Source organism: Chelonia mydas, chromosome 8 (genome assembly GCF_015237465.2).
Source record: "Chelonia mydas isolate rCheMyd1 chromosome 8, rCheMyd1.pri.v2, whole genome shotgun sequence".
Taxonomy (NCBI): domain Eukaryota; kingdom Metazoa; phylum Chordata; order Testudines; family Cheloniidae; genus Chelonia; species Chelonia mydas.
The window spans coordinates 29,146,433-29,168,065 of NC_057854.1; the positions used below are offsets into that span (position 1 = coordinate 29,146,433).

The 21,633-nt window shown below is 45.0% G+C and overlaps 1 protein-coding gene across 2 annotated transcripts in view; it reads right to left on the bottom strand.

Moving 5' to 3' along the window:
- Positions 1-21,633, bottom strand: part of SLIT3 (slit guidance ligand 3) — a 798,441-nt gene that overhangs the window by 45,132 nt on the left and 731,676 nt on the right. For both annotated transcript variants that reach the window (XM_037906776.2, XM_043553076.1), the window contains one exon: positions 10,292-10,385. In XM_037906776.2, coding sequence (XP_037762704.1) covers positions 10,292-10,385 — 94 coding nt within the window. The remainder of the gene's footprint in view (positions 1-10,291; positions 10,386-21,633) is intronic.

Sequence of the window (21,633 nt, forward strand, 5' to 3'; positions counted from 1 at the left end):
AGTTGGCAACGGGCTTTGTTGCAAGGATAGGTTCCTGGGTTAGTGGTTCTGTTGTGTGGTATGTGGTTGTTGGTGAGTATTCGCTTCAGGTTGGGGGGCTGTCTGTAGGCAAGGACTGGCCTTTCTCCCAAGATTTGTGAGAGTGTTGGGTCATCCTTCAGGATAGGTTGTAGATCCTTAATAATGCGTTGGAGGGGTTTTAGTTGGGGGCTGAAGGTGACGGCTAGTGGCGTTCTGTTATTTTCTTTGTTAGGCCTGTCCTGTAGTAGGTGACTTCTGGGAACTCTTCTGGCTCTATCAATCTGTTTCTTCACTTCCGCAGGTGGGTATTGTAGTGGTAAGAATGCTTGATAGAGATCTTGTAGGTGTTTGTCTCTGTCTGAGGGGTTGGAGCAAATGCGGTTGTATCGCAGAGCTTGGCTGTAGACGATGGATCGTGTGGTGTGGTCAGGGTGAAAGCTGGAGGCATGTTGGTAGGAATAGCGGTCAGCAGCCACACTATCAGAGGCTCGTTCACCTGCACATCCACCAATGTGATATATGCCATCATGTGCCAGCAATGCCCCTCTGCCATGTACATTGGTCAAACTGGACAGTCTCTACGTAAAAGAATAAATGGACACAAATCAGATGTTAAGAATTATAATATTCATAAACCAGTCGGAGAACACTTCAATCTCTCTGGTCACGCAATCACAGACATGAGGGTCGCTATCTTAAAGCAAAAAAACTTCAAATCCAGACTCCAGCGAGAAACTGCTGAATTGGAATTCATTTGCAAATTGGATACTATTAATTTGGGCTTGAATAGAGACTGGGAGTGGCTAAGTCATTATGCAAGGTAGCCTATCTCCCCTTGTTTTTTTTCCTACAAACCGCCCCCAAGACGTTCTGGTTAAACTTGGATTTATGCTGGAAATGGCCCACCTTGATTGCTGTGCACATTGTAAGGAGAGTGGTCAGTGTGGATGAGCTATTGCCAGCAGGAGAGTGAGTTTGTGTGTGTGGTTTTTGGAGGGGGGTGTGGGGGGGTGAGAAAACCTGGATTAGTGCTGGAAATGACCCACCTTGATTATCATGCGCATTATAAAGAGAGGTTTCAAAGAGGGATGGGCTATTACCAGCAGGAGAGTGAGTTTGTATGTGGCGGGGGGGGGGGGGGAAGGGTGAGAAAACCTGGATTTGTGCTGGAAATGGCCCTACTTGATGATCACTTTAGATAAGCTGTTACCAGCAGGAGAGTGGGGTGGGAGGAAGTTTTGTTTCATGGTCTCTGTGTGTATATAATGTCTTCTGCAGTTTCCACGATATGCTATGCATCCGATGAAGTGAGCTGTAGCTCACGAAAGCTCATGCTCAAATAAACTGGTTAGTCTCTAAGGTGCCACAAGTACTCCTTTTCTTTCTATGGGAGTAGTAACAACTGAATGTTTCCAAATCACATCTCCTGCTGAAATACTGATGCAATGCCACTTTCCTGCCATAAGGTGGCAACTCGCTCCTAGGATGAAATGATATGGGATGCTACCAAAACTGCAAGCATCGGCTTTTTTATTATTATTTTTTTTATTACAGTTGTTAAGTTTGTTGTGTTAAGGTTGTGTCAGCATTTCCATTATAAACCCTATTTTCAGAGGTTTATAACTTGACCATAAAAATGTGCTCTAGGCTGAAATTTGGCATCCAAGGTCTCAGGCCAGGAGTAGATCTTTTTGGAAAGTTGAGCTGACTCTTTCTGAGCCTGTAGACACTAAATTTTAGTCTGGCTTGAAGGTATTTTAGTCCATATACCATATTTCACTTCTCCCAGCTGGATTTTATTCCACAGCTGGAAAATAATAAGCATATCACTTAAACCAAAACAAAGGGGGAGCCCCAATTATCTCCCAATGTGCATGTGTATTTTACAGCACATAGGTCTGTATCTCCCTGAATTCTGGATTACCCCACTTGGAGTGGCTATGATCACAGCTTTCACACTCTTAAGGGCAAATATAACTTCCTCTCCTAGCTGCAAGGGTCCTTGGAATGGGTGCGGCTCCACTGGGGATGGGCAGTAAAAAGGATGGATAGAGGTAGGGCATGTATTCTGTAGGGCATGTATTCCATGTAGCATAAAGCCCTGACCCACATGAGCTCTGTGGGGACATGTGCAGGGGCAGGAAGGATTGGGGCATAAGCAAGGCAAGGGAGGTGGCACCTGAGGATCCACTGCTATGCAGATACTCCTGTCAAGGGCCAAGTGCATTATAAGATGTTAAACTTCAGATATTAGGCTGAAACCTCTGCAGAGAAACTCCATAATCCTCTGTGTGTGGGGGGGGGAGGGCGAGGCCGGGAGGAATGGGAAGGAATGGTAGAAGAAGGATTTCTCCACTCCCTGGACAATTACTGGGTGCTGGGTTTAGGATTTGTTCCTTAATGAGAACGTGTATGTGATTAATTATCACTTGGTGTTCGCCCATCAGGGAATTATAGGCCCACTCTGACACAGTGCCAAGCACCGTCAGTTCCCACTGAAGACAATATATGTTGTAGGCACTCAACACTTTGCAGGAGTGGCCACTTGTGACGGGGTGTCCACCCCACACAAGTCCTGAAGGGGGTAAGGTGGCTAGGCGAGCCACCTGGAGGAGGAGCCAGGGAGTAACAAGGGTTAATTAAAGAGGAAGTGCAGCTGGCCAGGAACAGGAGGGGCCTACATAAAGCCCAGTAGCTGGGAGTAGAAGGGGCTACAGAAAGAGAGGTGGCAGTCACTGTCAGGGTGAGAGAAGGCAAGGTAGGAAGTAGCCCAAGGATACAGCAGTATGATTCCAGACTGTGCAGCCCTCAAATGCTTGTTGTAGGGTCCCTGGGCTGGAACCCAGTGTAGAGGGCAGGCCTGGGTTCCCCTACCAGCCATTGGGCAGTGCCGCTGTTAAGGGACAGTGAAAGAGAAGATGGCCTGGGGCAGTGGGTCTCAAGAAACTTTGAGAACGCAACCCCTCTCCCTGCCCGAGGAAAGGGAAACAACAGTGACCTGGCCAGAGGGCCAAGCCACAAAGTGGGAACAGTTGAGTCCCGAGACAGTGAGACACAGCGAGAGTGACGGAGTGCAACCACAGGAAGGGGCATCAGCCTGGCAGTGCTAATCCCCAGACACATCCAGAAGGAGGCGCTCCAGCAGCGAGTGGAGCACCCTGTGACTCCCTTGTATATGATGATTCTCTCTCTTTTAGGCATTTGTAAGTATTAATAATATTGACTCTTTCATGGCACATTTTATCCATCGACGTGATCGGTAAAGCAGCCAGCCCCATAGTATCTAGCCTTCTATAGCCATCTGTAACACACCTAGCACTGTGCTGCGGCTGAGTAAGGTGGCACACATTAGTCTAAAACCAAAATAATCTTATCTGAGAAAGCAATGTGAGTGACTGAAAAAGTAGCTAATAGAACAGAATCTAATAACTTAGATTCTGCAATTATGGCAGCCTCAGGGGCCAGAAATGGGCGGGGCATGGGGTGGTTGCAGTTCAAACATCTGATGCTGTGCAGATCCACCAATTTCCTTCTCCACCCTCAGTGTGGTAGGGGTCCAGGTAATGGCCAACATAGGCACTCTTTAGTTGACATTCCACCTCTTGATGTCCTAATGGCATGCAATACGTCTTGGTGGCTATAGGAACAGCATGAATAACATAGTGTTGGAGATAATAAAACAAAACCCAAGACCATTCCTTCCCCAAACTCTGTAAGAGCTGAGCAAAGTTTTTCAGCAAGGTTTCTGTCACTCCTGCAAACAAATAACTTGCAAACAAATCTAAAGACTTTGTGGGGGGAAATGCAGCATTTAATCCCATTGTTTATTGATCCCTGTTGTCCTAATATAAAATGATGTAATAATGAATGATGTGCAGTTTCTTATTCAAAGCTGCCATGTATCACTTTTATGATGTGTACGGCCATCACGGTAATGATGGAACCACCACTTTTCTCTGCAGGGCTGCATTAAATCAGTGTTCTATGCTGTCAGGTGGTAATTCCATGCTTAGAAATAATAAAGCATATTTATATTGTGCTCTAACAGAGCCACAGTGAGTGGAAAAACATGCGTCTTCCCTGAAGTTATTTTTTAAAGGCATTTCATTGCATTAGCTAATTTCTTGGTCTGGTATACAGAAAGCTGGCCTTTTAACAATCACAGCACAATAAAGATCTAGAGGCTAGAAGTGAAGAAAGCCACCTGCAATTCTAGGTCAAAAAAAACAAAACAAAAAAACCAGCAAAGAACTCAGTGCAGCCAAAAGCACATACAAACATGTCAGTTTGTTTCCTAAGCTGAGATTTGGCCATGCCCTTTAGAAGCATAGATTTCTTTTCCATTCTGAAATTTCTGTTATTTTACAGTTGCTTTTTTTTAAACTTTGTCACCTCTAGGCTGGAGCTACCCCACCAAGCACTTGATGCCGTCCCCAATTTGGAGCTACCCCACCAAGCACTTGATGCCCCCTTTCAACCTGAGCAGCTAGTCAAATTTCAGGGTCCTGGGAACATTCCAGTTGTTTGTTTACAAGTCATGTACAAAGTCCTGCTTCTCTGAACACAAGAGGAACCAAGAACAAAAGGAGCAGTTTCTTAGCTTACAGCCCCAAGCCTCTTTAGCTAACACCAGACTCAAAAGCTCACTCTCCAGCTTTTTCCAGAGTCATACTGTCTCTTGCTCTTTTCTTCCCTCTCTCAGTTTGTGTGTATTCTGCCTTCTCTCTCTCTCACTCCCTCCCTCACAAACCCACCTCACTAACAATATAAGCAAAACCCCTCTGCCTGCACCAGGGTGAGTTCACAACCCCCTTTTGTATTAAGTGGGGGACTTCTGATTAACCCATCCTGACAGAGTATTTGAAGGGCTTGTTCGCACGCTGCCTCAAAGAAGTTTGTGATCAAAGCAGGCAGCAGTACCCCTCAGTGCAACATGCTCCTAAGGCAGAACTATCACAGAACATGGCAACATGAGTGCTTAGGAGCCTCTTGCCTCAAGTACTAGAGACACCATGGTTTGCGTTGCCTGCCTCTTAGAATATATCTCCACTGCAGCTGGCAGCAAGCCTCCCAGCCTGGACAGACAGACTCGTGCTAGAGGGGTTTGAGCTAGCATGCTAAAAGGAGCCATGTGGACATTGCAGCTTGGCCTGGAGCTCAGGCTCTCAAGCCTAGGGATTGGGTGAGCTCAAGAGCCCAGCTCCAGCCCAAGCTGCAATGCTTGAGCCCCTCTGAGTCTGTCTACCCCGGCTGGGAGGCTCATTCCCAGTTGCAGTGGAGACATACCCTTAGTGTCTGCAAAAAGAAAAGGAGTACTTGTGGCACCTTAGAGACTGACAAATTTACTTGAGCATAAGCTTTCGTGAGCTACAGCTCACTTCTCAAATAAATTTGTTAGTCTCTAAGGTGCCACAAGTTCTCCTTTTCTTTTTGCGGATACAGACTAACACAGCTGCTACTCAGAAACCTTAGGGTCTGACTCTCCAATGCCTCTCCAGACTGAAATGGAAACTCATAACCCCTTTCCTTCAACCACTTTGCACAGGTGAAAGCGATTACACAAGTAAAAGATAGCAGAGAATCTGGCATGTAAATTTTAGTACTCAAGCCTTAGTAAAAGGCCAATATACCCCAGGGACCATCAGGTGCCTGATATCCCAGTGAACCAGCTGATGAGTGGGGCTGAAATAGCCTGGAGGCAAGGGGTAAAATTTTCAAAAGCACCAAAACGACTTAGGACTTGGAACCTAAGTCCCATTTTCAAAAATGACATGAGCACCTAGGAACCAAAGTCAACAGGACTTAGGCTCCTAAGTCACTTAGTTACTTATGAACAGTTTACTTGGGCTGTCTCTGCTGACAAATATCTGCTCTGGAATGCTCTTCCCTCACCAAGTACCAGGACATCTTCCCAGTGAGACTCATGGGGTTTTCACTGCCTAGCTTTTTGTTTGGCAAGGGGCATTTTACTTACTCTTATGTTTGGGGAATGGGTACAAGGGGTTTGTTCTCCTACACCTGCTCTGAGATTTATTAGACTATGCTCTGACTTGGCTTCAGACCTGTGTTTTCTTAGGCACTCAGAGGCTTTCAGACATGGATCACTGTAAACATTAATATTAATTACTAATCAATTTTTGTAAGTCCAAATACATACTTCCTGCCTGAGTGAACCGGCACTATGTCCATCCTGGAGTTAATGGGTTTATTGTCTACAAGTCAAACGGTGGACAAAAGTGGCCAAATGTATGCGATGGTGCTGCTGCTTGAGCCAGTGTCATTCTGTATGTTGCACTGCAGTACTTCATATTAGATACATGCCATGACCACAGGCATATCTAATATGTGCCAGAGACATGGACTGCTGAATAGACTGGTAAAAGGATAAGGAGCTCTCCATCACTAGGTTGCTGGTTTGAATTTGGCCCAGGACAATAGCAACCAAACATTTTCATAACCAGAAAGCTGCTGCATGTGAAATCACTAAGTGGTCTCAGTCTATTTCTGAAGGGGCAGAGGGTCCATATAAAACTAAAAACCAGAACTGTCATTCTGGCTAAAGGCCAAGGACTGGTTGGGCAAAGGAGCTAAACTATTCTCAACCCTAGACACGGCACACACCCCGATATGGAGGGGCCACTAGTAAGGCAAAGTGGGGGAGAAGCCTGCTTCACCACTGCCTGTTAGGTACCTGGTCTTTGAATAAATAGAGGAACTAAACATACAGTTTGGGAGGTTTTTACATTATTATTTCATTACTACTGTTCTTACAGCAGTACCTAAGGATCCTGGATGAGGGTCAGGACCCCACTGCATGTGGCACACATCATAAAGAAACAATCCCTGCACTAAAGAACTTACAACTTCTACAATATCACTGCTCTGCAAAAGAGTGAACTGAAAAAGGTGTGTGTTATCTACATTCAGTGCTGGGGATTAATGACGGGTGGGATTATTCCTCCGTGGTGGATAGTTCCGAGAGCATGCCCAGAAATGGTGCAGCAGGTTCCATCCAAGGCTGTCTCATCCTCTCAAATCTCGAATGACACCGAGCACTTTGAGTTAATTTATGAATGTTCAGTTCTGGAACCTGTCAGGGAACTCTGAACCATGCTACCTCTGCCTTGTAACATGCTGCAACTAATGGATTAGTCAAATAATGGATTAGCTGAATGAGGATGCCTGAAGCAATGTCAAGTAGTCAGCAGCTATCACTGTACCCTTCAGAGGAGGTTACTTCAAGAACTGTCCTAAATCATTTAACAGTTTCCTTGCCCTCAGGAGTTGGGAGAGGCTCTTTCCCAAAGTCCTTCACCTGTCAACAAGTCATGTGACCCTGCATGGGATATCTGGTTAGTGGAGAATAGTGTGGGTTCAGCTGTCTGAAAGACTCAGTGCTATAGGAACATATGTTTGTAGTGTGGCTACCTGACAATTTCACTCTGACTCTCTTTAACTGTCCTGAAATTCATGAGCCTAATTTATTATTTTTTAGCAAGCAGAAGCATGTTAGGTGCTTCACAGGACACAGCCCCTTCCCACAACACATGCCAAGTTAGACACTGATAACAGTGAAGCTAAGATTGCTACTGCAGCATATATACCTCCTTCCCCCGCTCCAGTTTGGATTGGACAAATGCCCTGCGCTGTGGCCTCTCCATTTTCTTTCCAATCCCCCACAATCCCAGTGGCAAAATCAAAGAACAACCAGGAAGGGACTAAGGTGGCTATGTTGTCAGCTTTGGCTGGGCATGCAAGCTGCTTCAGCTTCCCTATAAGCTTTCTTGAAATCTCCCCACCTCCTCACTCTTTCTCACGTTAGAGTATGGGTTTTTTTTCCCATAACTCCCCCAGTTGAGCTCTGTTTTTGAACCTTTGGTGTGACTTATCCTATTAACAGCACAGTATTCATGGGGGAATTCTGTGCCACTTTGCATGCATAGAATTCATGTCCCCCACAGATTTCTTTGCTTCCCCGCAGCAAAATGACTTTCTGATGGGGAAGCAAAGGGAAGCCACAAAAGCAGTCATGCAACCCTCACCAGCAGTTTGTTTCGGGTGTGCAGGGCAGCCGGCACAGAGATAAATCACTGTGCATCAGGAGGCAGGACTGGGGAAGACCCTGCTGGTGGCTCCTACCCTGTGCCGGGCTCAGCTACTAGTCCCGGATGGGCTGGGGAGAACAGGACTTTCTCTTCCCCTGCACAGCGTCTGAGGCCGGGTCAGACCCACCTCTAGATTTCTCCCCCGGTTGCAGGAAACTCTGCAAACTCCCCTCTCTGCCTGTTTCCTGCACCCATCGCTCTTAAGCTGCAGGGGGAGGGATCCCTGTACAGGGAGCTGCTCCCTGGTCCGTCTAACCCCTGAGCATCTGGGTTCCCCCTGCGCAGTCCCCCTCCCCCGCCCCCGGGTTACCTGCTGCGGTGCGAGCGGCCCTCCTCGTGGCCCCCCCCCCGCCCGAGCTCACCTCCGCCTCCCTGGGCCTGAGCGGGAGGCCGCCATTTGCTTCTCAGCCTGCCCCGGCTTCCCGCGCGAACAGCTGATTCACGGGAAGCCTGGAGGGACGGAGAAACAGAGCAGGGCGGCGCGTTCAGGGGAGGAGGCGAAGGTGGAGCGGAGGTGAGCTGGGGCCGGGGGTGGGGCGGGGAGCTGCTGCTGGGTGCTCTGCACCCACCAAATTTTCCCCTTGGATGCTCCAGGGCTGGAGCACCCGTGGAGTCAGCGCCTAAGGCGCCACTTTTGGCCAGTTACATTTAGAAGCCCTTTTAGAACCGGTTGTCCCTTGTGGAACAACCGGTTCTAAAAGGGCTTCTAAATTTAACAACCGGTTCTAGCGAACTGGTGCGAACCGGCTCCAGCTCACCACTGAAGACCATCCTTCCCCTCTTGATTTAAATGTGATTTTTAAAAAATTGACTGAGTGCCAGAGGAGAATTATAATGGGACTTTTTTAATGCTTGAATTGACCCTTGTTATAGGAGTTGCATGTCTCTGGGGAGAGTCAGACAGATCCCTTTGCCTATCGACATGATACTAACTCATTCTACTAATGAGAAGACTTATTTTCAGTTTCCTAAACTGTTTGTTGTTTGGCTGGACAATGTTTATCCATTCAAGCAAGGGAGGGCTTTTTGAAGATGGGCAGACTGTCATGTATCCTCTGCACTGGCAACATACATTGGAAAGAAGGTCATATGTTTGAAGCGTGTGATGAACTATGCATGCTATCAGTGCACACTAGCATTTCCAATACCAAGGACACACAGAATCTATGAATGCATGAATCTGTGTATTTTCTGTACTGGAAACACTCGCGTGCACTGACTGCATGAATAGTTCACCACACTCTGCAGTCAGATGACCTTTCCAATTTCCCCATTCCTAAATACAGTACGTATCCATCTGGAACGACATTCCAAAGACAAGACTTACTGTTCCTAAAATTGAAAGGAGTGCAAATCTAATCCAGGCATCCAGTTTTCAGGGGTTAGCCATAGTTTTTCCTAAATTTTGGAGGTGAGGGAGGGGAAAAGGAATATTTAGTCTTTGTTGAAAATAGGTACTTATCTGTTTATGTTCTGTTCATTTCTGCCATCTAGTCAGGGCTGTGCCTAAATAGCATGATATTAATAAAATATATGGTATGGCCAATTTTAGCTGTCATTTTTGTTAGCTACACTACAGTGTGTGATCGCTTTTTCAATCACAACAGCAGCCTTACAATTACTACATGATTAATTGCCAGAATTAATCATCATGTGTTGAAATCTGTGCTATGCTTCCCATAGAGGTCATTCAGTGTGGTGAATCCTGCTCTCCTTGGAGAAGGGAGAACAAAAGACTCCTGCTATGTGAGAATAGCAAAAGTGATGTTGATGTCAACCTGCAAGCAGAGTTTCCACCCTTAAAACCTTGCTATTACCTCAGTATTTGCCATTTTCACTGTATTTACTACAGGGAATACTTAGAAAACCTGTGTCCCCTGAGGAATCTAGGGCAACTGGCAGGTTTTTTGAAAGGGTGACTGCTGTCCTTCACTTTATTTTATTTGAGAATACTTACTCTGCTTTGGAAGAGCACTAATTATTCTTGGAATAAAATAACTTAAATTCTGAGGAGCTGGAAGAAAATATAAGTTAAAGTACACCACCTCACACATACTACTTTTCAGTTTGGCTCATTAGGTCAAAGTCATCACAAGCGTGACTGCACTGTAGTCAGTAGACAAAGCTGGCCCAACACATGAAGACAAGGATATACAAACACTCACCTGAATCCTTTGTCAAGGGAGATACATTTGGACTCATGTTTGCATGGATTTAGCTCAGGAACACAGTGGTTGATCACCTCATCACAGAGCTCACCTGCGGCAAAGAAAATTAACAAGGCTGTAACACATCTGCTACCAACACAGCTCATTGGCTTTGCTAAAATAGCTCTAACCATGCTGTCCAGGGATGATAAACCCACCAGCTCTTATGACTACAGGTCTTACTAAACTGAGTTGATCCAGCAGTACAAGAGGAAGCCCCAAGACAGTACCTGTTATGATGGCAGGACAAACTAAATAAGAGTGGGCTCGCTCAATACTGGACAGTTAAATTCTAGCTACATTTAGCTATTCCTTAGCAACTGGGCTACACTGGGTGCAATGATTATCTCATACAAACCTCAGAGTCCCGATTCAAAAGACCTTATACTCAAGCCCTCTCAACTTCAGCTGGAGTTTTGCCAGACTAAGGACTGTAGGGTCAGTTCCTGACCCCAAGTTGCAATATGCACATTAACAGAGTCCTTAAACTTTTCACACCAAGTAATATTCTAGTCATAGTTGATCCTTTACTGTCCTAGGAGATGATCTGACATCATTCAAAAAATGGCTTTTCAGTAATGGGAAACAGCTTTAGGGCTGCACATAATTATACAACCCCCACTATTTACAAGAAGAGCACTAACTCTATTGTACTCTTACAAGATAATGTTTTCTATAAAAGTTTCTTATATGCAAGCCTTGCTCAGCTGGTTCTAGGTACTGTGTGTAGAATTCAGTGCATTTCCCTGGATTTGTGTAACTTTTAATAATGAACAGTTCCAGAGTGTTCAAAACCAGATAGGTTATTTAAACACCATCCTTCTTCTGAGCTCTAAATTATTAGGTTACACTTCAGTACCTCAGGACTTGAGATACTGCCAGAGACTGAGCATAAACCTTTGCCTTTGAAACAAACTTCTTCAAGGGAATGGGCAGGTCAATTATCCTTAGTATGGAAACCCTCAAACAAAATCCAGTCCCAAAGCCCCTTTTGCAGTAATAGTGGAAGACTGCATCTGCACAATTTTAAGGATATAGGCATGCACAATACATACATATGCTCATGTGCACACGCACACAGATCCTCTGAAAATAACAACCAAACAGTAAAGTGATGCCAGACAAATGTTCTCTGGACATCCTCTGATAAAGCCTTCCAAGTACAGGGTGGTATAAAATACTTAATTAGATACAACAGCTATTAAACAACAAAATCTAACACAACAGCCTGCAATATTGTCAATATTTTCTGGGCTGTGGCTCCAACCCTGGGCCCGGCTTTGGCCCACTGTGTGCTGTTCCACCTGTGCAAAGTGGCCCAATCCCAGCATACCCAGTCCCTGGAAAAATGTCTCTGAGTGGAATCTCCCCTCATGTGGTTCAGATCCACTGTAGCTGCTCCAACACTGTCCTCTTTCCCAGCTGATGGTAGGGGAGGCATGACTAGGGGAAAGGTGGCATTGGTTGGGGCACCATTCTAATGGTTCCAGTAACTCGGAGCCCTCCCTATCTAGTGTCCCATCTCTGGCCACTGGAGATATTTGCTTCGACCTGTTGCAGATAGGCCATTGTAGGCAGTCTCATCACACCGTCCACTCCATAATGTTGCTGGAACAATAATTTTTCAGAGCTTATTATTGTGACACTGACAGACCAAGTGCCAGCTTATGCTAAGGCCTATAGGCCTCACTGACCACTGACAAATGCATAGTTGGAAACCAGTCAGACACACCTGTGTATTTGCTTTGTTAAAATAGATGTAAGGTGTCTAAGAACTTAGTGTTTAGACTTTATGAAATGCTTGTAAATTGCTGCAAGCATTAATCTCACTTATAATATCTGTATTCTATGTTTAAGGAAATATTTAAGAATTTGCTCTGCAACTATAAAAGTGTTTGCTATGAAACTGGTAACCCATGCAGTCAAGAGAAAAGCATTACCACGTGTGAAATACTAGTTCATCACAAAAGGTGTTATCTCCTGTCCCCCCGAAAAGATTGCCCATAGACACCAGACAAGCCAATGTGGAACATCAGTAGACAAAAGATTTGCTGATTGTTTTCCCCACACCTATGAAGTGGGGATGAACACAAAAACTCGTCCCATCACATTTTGAACTCTAACGGAAGGGAATAAAAATCCCTGGCAAGGAGGAATTGTTATTGCTATGCTGCCTGGAATTCAGAGAGGGCAATATTTCTAAGCACAAGCAAGGGATCCTCAAGCTTCTTGGCTTGGGTTAGCCCTAAAGGACATATGGAGCTTGGATTTCATAGTTAACTGCTATTACCTTTTGGAACCTAAGACTGTATCGCATTTGTGTGTGTATATTTATCTGCTTTAACCTTCCATATAACTCTTATTTCTTTTTCTTAGTTCATAGACCTTTAGTTAGTTCATTATAGGATTGACTACAAACTTTGCCTTTGGTTTGAGATTTGAGATACAATTAATTGACCAGGGATAAGTGACTGATCCTTTGGGACTGCGAGTAACCTGAATATTGTGATTTTTGGTGTAAAGGACCATCTGTCATAAAGGCAAGCTTACCTTGGTAGCAAGATAGATCAGAGTGCCCAAGGGGATGGTCTGTGACTCCATGGTAAGACTGTTACAGTGCTTTAGGAGTTCACACTTGTTACTTGGTTGGTGAAATCTAATTACAGAACACACACATTTGGTATTTGAGCCCTTCTTCTAGACAGTCTGCCCTGAGGTGGGCACTCCTGGTCGTTAGCCATTCTAGACAGCTTGATAATCAGCACCTAGCTCTTATATAGCACTGAACTTGAAATAACTTGGACAAATACAAATAATGCATCTGGCTTGGAATGGGTGATATGCCAAAGAAAAAGAAGTACTTTCCATCTTTGAATCACTAGGCACACCAGGGAAATCAAAGCATATATTCTGCTTGGTTTGGGTTTTTGATGTTTGTTCTTGCACCTCATTCTTCATCCAAAGCAAGTTGGCACATTCAGTAACAACCTGCATGACTGAAACTATTGCTGAAGACGTTCAGTAACATTTTTGAGATGGCACAATTGGAAGTTTACTTTTATCTTCAAAAAACCTAAAAGAACCTGCAACCTAATTCAGACAGCTAGAAGAGACATTGACATCAACCAGGGTATGTCTACATGGGGCTAAAAGACCTGAAGCATGGCTGCAGCTGGCCCAAATCAGCAGACTCAAGCTCACAGGGCTTGGGCTACAGGGCTAAAAATTTCCATTTTGTCATGCAGGCTCAGGCTGAGCCTGAGCTCTGGGACTATAGGTGCCAACTCCGTGGATGCTCCAAAAATAGTGGGTGCTCAGCACCCACCAGCCATAGCTGTTTGGCGGCTGGAGGAGGCACTTGGGGGAGGGCGGAGAGCAGAGAGCGGTGGGCAGGCAAAGCCTCAGGGGAGGGGTTAGAGCGGGGTGAGGAGAAGGTGGAGTGAGGGCTGGATCTCAGAGGAAGGGGTGGAGAGGGGCAGGGCCTCGAGGCGGAGCAAGGGTTGAGCACCCCTGGGGAAAAATAAAACTTGGTGCCTGTATCTGGGACCCTCCATCCTCGCAGGGTCCCAGAGCTCGAGCTCCATCCCAAGCCTGAGTGTCTACCCAGCAATTTTTTAGCCCCAGAGACCAAGCCCTGTGAGCCTGAGTCAGCTGACCCAGGGAAGCCACGGGTTTTTTATCCCTGCATAGATATATCCCATCAGGTCAACCTTGGCTTCTAACTTCCTTCAGTTTGCCTTTTTTGTTTATTTCTATGAGCATAAAACATGACAAGCGTTCCTTAAAAAAGAAACCCAGAGAATTTCTAACTTGATGGTGACATGACAGGAACTCAACGTTCTAAAGCCTTCAAGTATCCTTTTGAAAGATAGCCTTTTTTTGTTAACAGAATACATTGGAGAGAGATGCCTTAAGCTATAACTTTGCTACAATATCCATAGGAGCTTTTTTTTTTAAAAATAAAGGAAAACAGACTTTTGAGAAAAGTCAGAATAGTGGTGTAAACTTCCAACTCCAGGAAATCATAATTCTTCTTAAAGTAGTTATCTCAGCCAACTTGGAAAATTGACAAATGCATAGAAATCCATTAAAAATTCCCCCAAAATATATACACTTGTCAAATATTATGACTCACTGTGTCATGCAGAAAGCACCACTATCAAAATTAGGAGGATTTCAGGCTTGGTACCAAACACAGCATCCAACTAATTTATCACTGTTCACAGAAAATTTGGAATGTTTTAGGCTCCTTCCTGTTACTTATTTTTTCTCATCTCTCTGTCATTTCAGATTTCAACATTTCCAGATTTCTCTTGGGAATGTCGTGGAACCCAGACAACCTCATCTTGGGGAACAAAATTCCTGTTGATAATTGAAAGGGCTTCATCAATGTTTACTGAATGGCAAACAGCATGGTAGGGAAAGAAAACACTTTTTAAACAGTGATACTCAAGGCAAGAGCTATACAAAGTTTCTTATGTTTCCGTCAGTTACTAAATATTTTGGGTAAAAATCTGTCCTCAAACAGGGGTATGTAACATTCAGTGGCCATCTGATTGCATGTTTCTGAGGGGAAAATGTGGCCCTTTTTACTTCTGTGCATGGCTTTGGGCTCCTAGTTATTGTAGCAATAAAAGGTCTATTCCAAGTTTTTCTCTGAAAAATGATACTTCCAAATATTATGTCATTTTGTTAATTATTTGCACACAGGCTATGCTGGGCTCTAGAGGCATTAAACAGCTTTTTAAAATTTTATCAAAAGTGTTTTATACAGCGGGCATTCCACCACATTAAAGCTATGGCTACACTAACAGCAGCATGTAGAATACATACACTGTATCCCCCCGCCCCTCAGCACATGTAAAAATAGCAGTGTATATGGTGAGGTACTGCTTAAATGAGGAGACTCAACACATGCCAGAACCCTACACAGTTCTCGACATGCCCAAGCAGTGCCTCCCACATCTACACAGCTATTTTTAGCTCCCCGCTGCCTCCCCACTTCCAGAGGCTTTCGCTGCGGCATGTAGCTACGCACCACAATGCAGACGCAGCCTGCCTTTCACTGTAGCATGCAGCGACACGTACCTTACACGCTGCCACCAATATAGACAAGACCTAAGAAATGCAACACTTTCCCAACCACCAACATCATCCTCCACACTAACCTCCCCTAGTCAACTCCACCCTAGGTACATACAGGTAAAAACACCTGCCATACATACATAAAACCAAAATTTTCATTACTCGCCCAACCAAAACAAAATCCACACTGTATATCCCACACCCTCTCTCCTTTCACCAAAGTCTGCAAGAATGGACAGGCTTTGCAGCACACCCTGCTGGTCAGCCAAATGCAGGGGGTGTAGGGCTTGGGGGGATTTTGAGGGAAAGGCGTTTACAAGTGGGCTCTTTCCCGGTTATATTTTGTTAGAGGCTTGGTGGTGGCAGCAATAAGGTCCAGGGACAAAAAGTAAAATAGTTTGTACCTTGGGGAAGTTTTAACCTAAGCTGGTAAAAATAAGCTTAGGGGTTTTTTCATGCAGGTCCCCTCATCTGTACCCTAGAGTTCAGAGTGGGGAAGGAACCTTGACACCCCCTTTTTTATTTGGTTCAATGAAATCCTAAAGAGGGACATTGGTCATTCTAAAATAATCTCTTTTTACAGTTCTCACCACTTACAAGGAGCTGCTAGGCTGGCATATTTATACAGCTCCGTGATCAAAAACAAAACAAAACAAAACAGCAACAGAGACAGAAACATTTTGCATGCAGTTGGTTTGATTTAATTATTTTGTTTATTATTTAAATGACCACATTGGCATATGTGCTATTTATTTCACACCATGTTAGATTTTTAGAGCCATGATCTGAATTATATTGTTCCTTCCTAATGGGAAAAAAGGCGAGGTGGGGTGTGTCAACGTTTTTTTTTTCCAATCCCAACTTTGAAATGATCATAACACCCACATTGTAACTTGCCTCCAAGTACCATGTGTTCCTCAGTTTTATTGTCTGCAGTGTCACTTAGGCAATCCTTTGCTCTCATTTCTAATATTAATCAAAATAATTAATAACATGGCATGGAAAATATTCTCAGTCTTATGTGAAAACAACTTTTACAGAACCTCAAGGCTAAGGGTAACAATGCTGTCAAGAACTTCACAAGATTAAATAGGAAAAAGGGAAGTGTTTGTGGGCAGTGTTGCCTGATTTTAGGGGATTAATATTATTGTTTATATAACAATATAACCTATAAACATAGGTTTAGGATGGAGAAATGGATGGAGACAGGCTGGCTGTTATGTATTGGGCTAACTTTTACAGCTTGCAAAGGAAAGAGACATATATTTGAATTGTTAAGTAGTATGTTACAGTCCTCTTAATTGTACTCAGTGAGCCAAAATAGGTGCATTACCTCTGGCCACACCGGTAAGAGCTGACTACACACTACAGCTGTCCTCGTGAGAAGTTACTCGTTGGATACCCAATAGTGACTAATGTTCCACAGAGACATGGATTCCCCTGCTCTTTCTCCTTCCCCTTTACGCTGAAAAAAAAAAAAAAGGCAATGCCAAGTGGAAATTTCAAATAGTCCTTAGCAATCAAGGCCACTGTCACCCAAAAGCTGATTGGCTTCATCAGTGGTAGACGTTACTGAGAATGTGCCAGAACATGCTGTGCAGAGAAATTATTGCCAATCAGGAGTAATGCTGATGCTTGATGAAGTTTAACAGACCTGAGCCAAAACATTGGATCCATCTATCTTGGACACTCCAATGATGCATTTCACAACATGTCAGTTTTGCGGCTCCAAACACCCACAAACAGGGGCGTCATTTCAGAAAAATCAGAGGGGAGGAGCAAAGTTGTGTCAGTATCCCCACTTCCACCTTCCCACTGAGGCAATGGCTGCTTGTGGGGGGTAAACGAGTTGGTCCCATCCCTGAGGGGGCTGGAGCAGTGGAATGCCAATCCTGTCCCTCGGAGCGAGGTGTCTCTCTCACCGATGGCTGGCTTGGGGCAGGGACTGGGGCCTGGCCCAGGCCATTGCTGCTGCTTCCTATCCAACCAGTGGAATATAGGGTTGGTGCTAACAATGAGGAGATTAGGAGCCCTGGCCCAGACAGCCTCAGATTGGCTCCCACTGGCCTGGGGGAAGACACCGCAGTGCTGTTGACTGGCAAGGGTATGAATAGTCTGGGTGGGAGGAGGGAAACCAAGGTCTGGTGGAGCAACTGTCCCCCACCTCATAGCAAACGACACTCCACACAATTTTAGGAGAGAGGTGTTAAATTTGAACTTGGGGAAGGAGTCCAATAGGGGCAGGGATGGGGCAGAGTTGGGGTGGGGACTTTGAGGAAGGGGTTGGAATGGAGGCGGGGCAGGGGCAGGGCACGGGGGTGCGAGCACCCACCAGTGCCAGGAGAAGTTGGCGCCTATGAATCTCATGGCTGATAGGCCCTTACCTTTATAACGGGCTGAGCCCAACCCCTGAACTTTGAAGAGATTTAAAGTCCAGATCCATACTTCTTGGATTATTTTTTTACATGAGACTCTTCCTGCTGGTCAGGGTTTACCAAGCTCAACATTTAGAAGTAAAAGCCAATATTTTCCAACCCCAGATTTTGCCTCAATCCATTGTGTTTGTTCACTGAAATGACGCACACAGGAAAGTCGCAGCCAAAGTCCTTATGGAGACAGTCCATTCAGTTGCCAGGCAAATGCACCAAACCCATTTGCTAAAAATTCAATGAGAGGTTTTGTTGCAAAAATTTAAGGCTGGATGCACAGTAGCTGATTTCTAAACCTCAGTTCTGGACTCAACCCTTGCTTGACAAACAGAGAATCTTGAACTCATAATTTTTATCAGGAAAATAATTACTTTGAAAATAATTTAAGACTGCTTATGGTAAACTCCGATATTAGGGGGAGATTTTTTTCACCTTCAAACATTTGGGCAAGATTTTGAAAAGTAGTAGCTGAAAGTTTGACTCCTAATTCATATTTAAGTACTCAAGTAAGGGGCTTGATTTTCAGAAATACTGAGAACCAAGCAGCTACCACTGCCCTTTGTGGTACCAGTGAAACCAGAGCTCAATCAGATAAGATGTGGGGAGAAAAGCAGGGATTCCAGCAGTATTCCCATGTGTTTGAGCAAAGAATGTGTTCTGCTTCTCTCCATTGACAAGATAAGGAAAAAGCTCACACAATCTCCCAAAGGAACACTGCTTCTTGTTTAAGGCACCAGGAAGATTTGACTTTAGAACAAGATGCTGTAGTGTACTGATGCCCTGGGACATCCTTAAGGTGAGAAAGGAATTCAAACCCTATCAATCACAGAAATTTAAAGACAGACAAAACATATTACTTTGGAGAGAGAGATCACAATAAGTGTTGTACACACATAAGCTGTTAAGTCATCTAAGTCTATTTCCCTGCCATTCAGAGGGGGACTTTTACAGCATTGGTGGCAATTATGCTGTTAGATATATATATATATAAGAACAACCATATTTACATTAGCTCGGCTAAAGATTTGGTAAGGGACAAATCCTCATGCATCAGGGCAAGAATGAATTACTAACTAATGGGCATTATTTAGAAATTCTGCCTTTTGGAAGGATATTCCACAAGTGTCCATTTTGAAGTTTCTTCCACCATCCTCTGAAGCATCTGATATTGGCACTGTCAGAGACAGGACACAGGCCTAGATGGACTATTGAGCTGACCCAATATAGTAATTCCTATCTTCTTATGTTGAAGAAGAATGGAAATTGGAATAAGACATGTCTCAGTGCTGAAGAAAATCCCTTTTGTGCCTATTAGTGTAGTACAGACATTATTTGTGGACACTTTATTCTTGGGTTAGGTCCCTGTAGTGCTTTCAAGCCTAATGGGAGATGTCAATTAAACTTGCACCCCCAACAGAGCAACTGAACACATTTGGCCAAATTATGCTCCAATTTATGGAAGTAAGTCACAGGAATCTTCAGCCCACTTTTTTCCTTTGAAGTTGGCTGCATCTACTCTAATGTCTAGCAGAAGGTAGTACAGAAGATAAAGTACAGCTTGTTTCTTTGCATACCAGTTGTTAAAATATAGCAATCTTCCTAGAATAATTTATATACAAGGATACCTGCTTACCTCTTGCTGGCATTTCTAATGTGCCCACCGAGCGCTGAATACAGTAATTAACGTTCACATAGAGTTGTCGACAGTGTTGTCCACTTCTCCTAGATTTGGCAGTTTAACATGCTGCCTTATTTACTGAATATTATAACTTGCTATGAAAGCGGTTAGGTTTTTGCTTGGCTTCTAATCCTCTAGCAGGATGTTCAGAGGTTGGGGCTCATCACCCTAGAGCACCCTATGTTCAGATCTCACAAACTCTATCCTAGGCCAGGGGTGGGCAAACTTTTTTCTGAAATTGTTTGGAGGGCCGGTTAGGGGAGGCTGTGCCTCCTCAAACAGCCAGGCATGGCCTGGCCCCCGCCCCCATCTAACCTCCCCTGCTCCTTGCCCCCTGATGGCCTCCCCAGGACTCCTACCCCATCCAACCCACCATCCACCCTCTCCCTTCTCCCTGGCCCCTGACTGCCTCCCGCTGCCCCATCCAACCCCCCCTCTCCTTCCTGACTGCCCCCCCCGGGACCCCTGCCCCCATTCAACCCCCTGTTCCCTGCCCTCTGACCGCCCCGCCCCCATCCACACCCCCGCCCCCTGACCACCAACCCGAACTCCCCTGCCCTCTATCCACCCCCCATGCTCCCTGCCCCCTTACCGTGCTGCCTGGACCACCAGTGGCTGGTGGCGTTACAGCCACACCGCCTGGAGCACCAGGACAGGCAGCCATGCCACCCGGCTGGAGCCAGTCACACCACCGCACAGCACAGAGCACAGGGTCAGGCCGCGGATCTGCAGCTGTGCTGCTGCTCAGAGCATTGTGACGGCGGCCCAGAGCGAGGGAGGAGGAATAGCAGGGGAGTGGCAGGGGGCTAGCCTCCTGGGCCAGGACAGTCCCGCGGGCTGTAGTTTGCCCACCTCTGTCCTAGGCAGTATTAGTCTCATTGTTCCACAGATGTGTGGCTGTCTTGGTGGGCCATGAATGCAGAGGAAGTCTGACCTTTGGGTCCCAACCCATGGGCAGCATTAAGGATTAGACTAGGGATTTGAACTGGCACCAGAAGCAAGCTGGGAGCCAAGGTAGGGTGCAGAGCTAAGGAATCAGACTGCTGTATTTTCATTTGCTGTGCTGCTTTCACCTTCATTCCCTGCACAATGAATTATCATAGTCTGACCTGAGGGAGGTAAACATGTGGATCGCTTTCAAGGAAAACTCAGACTGACTGCAATGACAGCAGGAATGGGCCCAAGATCCTTGTGTCAGTTATGTGTATCCAGCTCTTTTGGTGTTCATATTCTTTGATTCTGCAAGCAAAAACTTGGGGTTCCTGCTTTAGTCTTCTATACAGAAAACAAACAAATTTTACATTTGCCAAGTAACTAAACTGGAAAACTTCCACCGAGAGCAAGAATCTCTCAGATTAAAGGATGGGTGCACCAAACCCTAATCATTACTTGCTTTCTCTTTCAAGCAAATTATGGCTAAGGACGATCCCATAGTTCTGAAACTGGCTAATAGTTAGGAACTTGTTTAGGCCTTAGATACACATGTAATAGCTCAAATCCTTGGTGAACTTACAGAAGAAATACTTGAAACCACACTATCAGAAAACTTCCTGCTTGTATGTGTGACACATGAACTAAAAACATGCAAAGGCAACAAACCAATCTAAAGAGCTATGATTCAGATAAGTTCAACTCGGCACTGCAATTGGGGCCCCTCACTGAGATTGTTCTGAGCCATCTGACCACAATGGTTAGCTATGTGAAGCAAGCTAGCAAAGCTCCATAAACTAGTGGCAACCACAAGTCACCACAAGGCATCTTTCCTCCAGAGTAATTTTGTTTACTTAAGTACTTGGCTTTGGACAGGCAACAGCCCTGCAGTAAGCTGGGCCAGAGGGAGAAACTGTAATCACTCACAAACAGTGAATAGCGTGGAGTTGAAAAGGGGAAAAACAACAAAAAATCTGTGACAACAACATCTAACCCAAGAGACTGCAAGGTCCTCTGAGGTAAAAATGCATTAGGCTCATCTTGCTAACATGCAACACCAGAAATTGTTTCTACTTATTTTTCTGTGATACAAGCTAATGGCGACAAACCTTTCACAAGGAAATAATCTTACAGCCCCCATTCCCTCCTTCCCGGGATGCCATCTGTTTTAGAAAGAG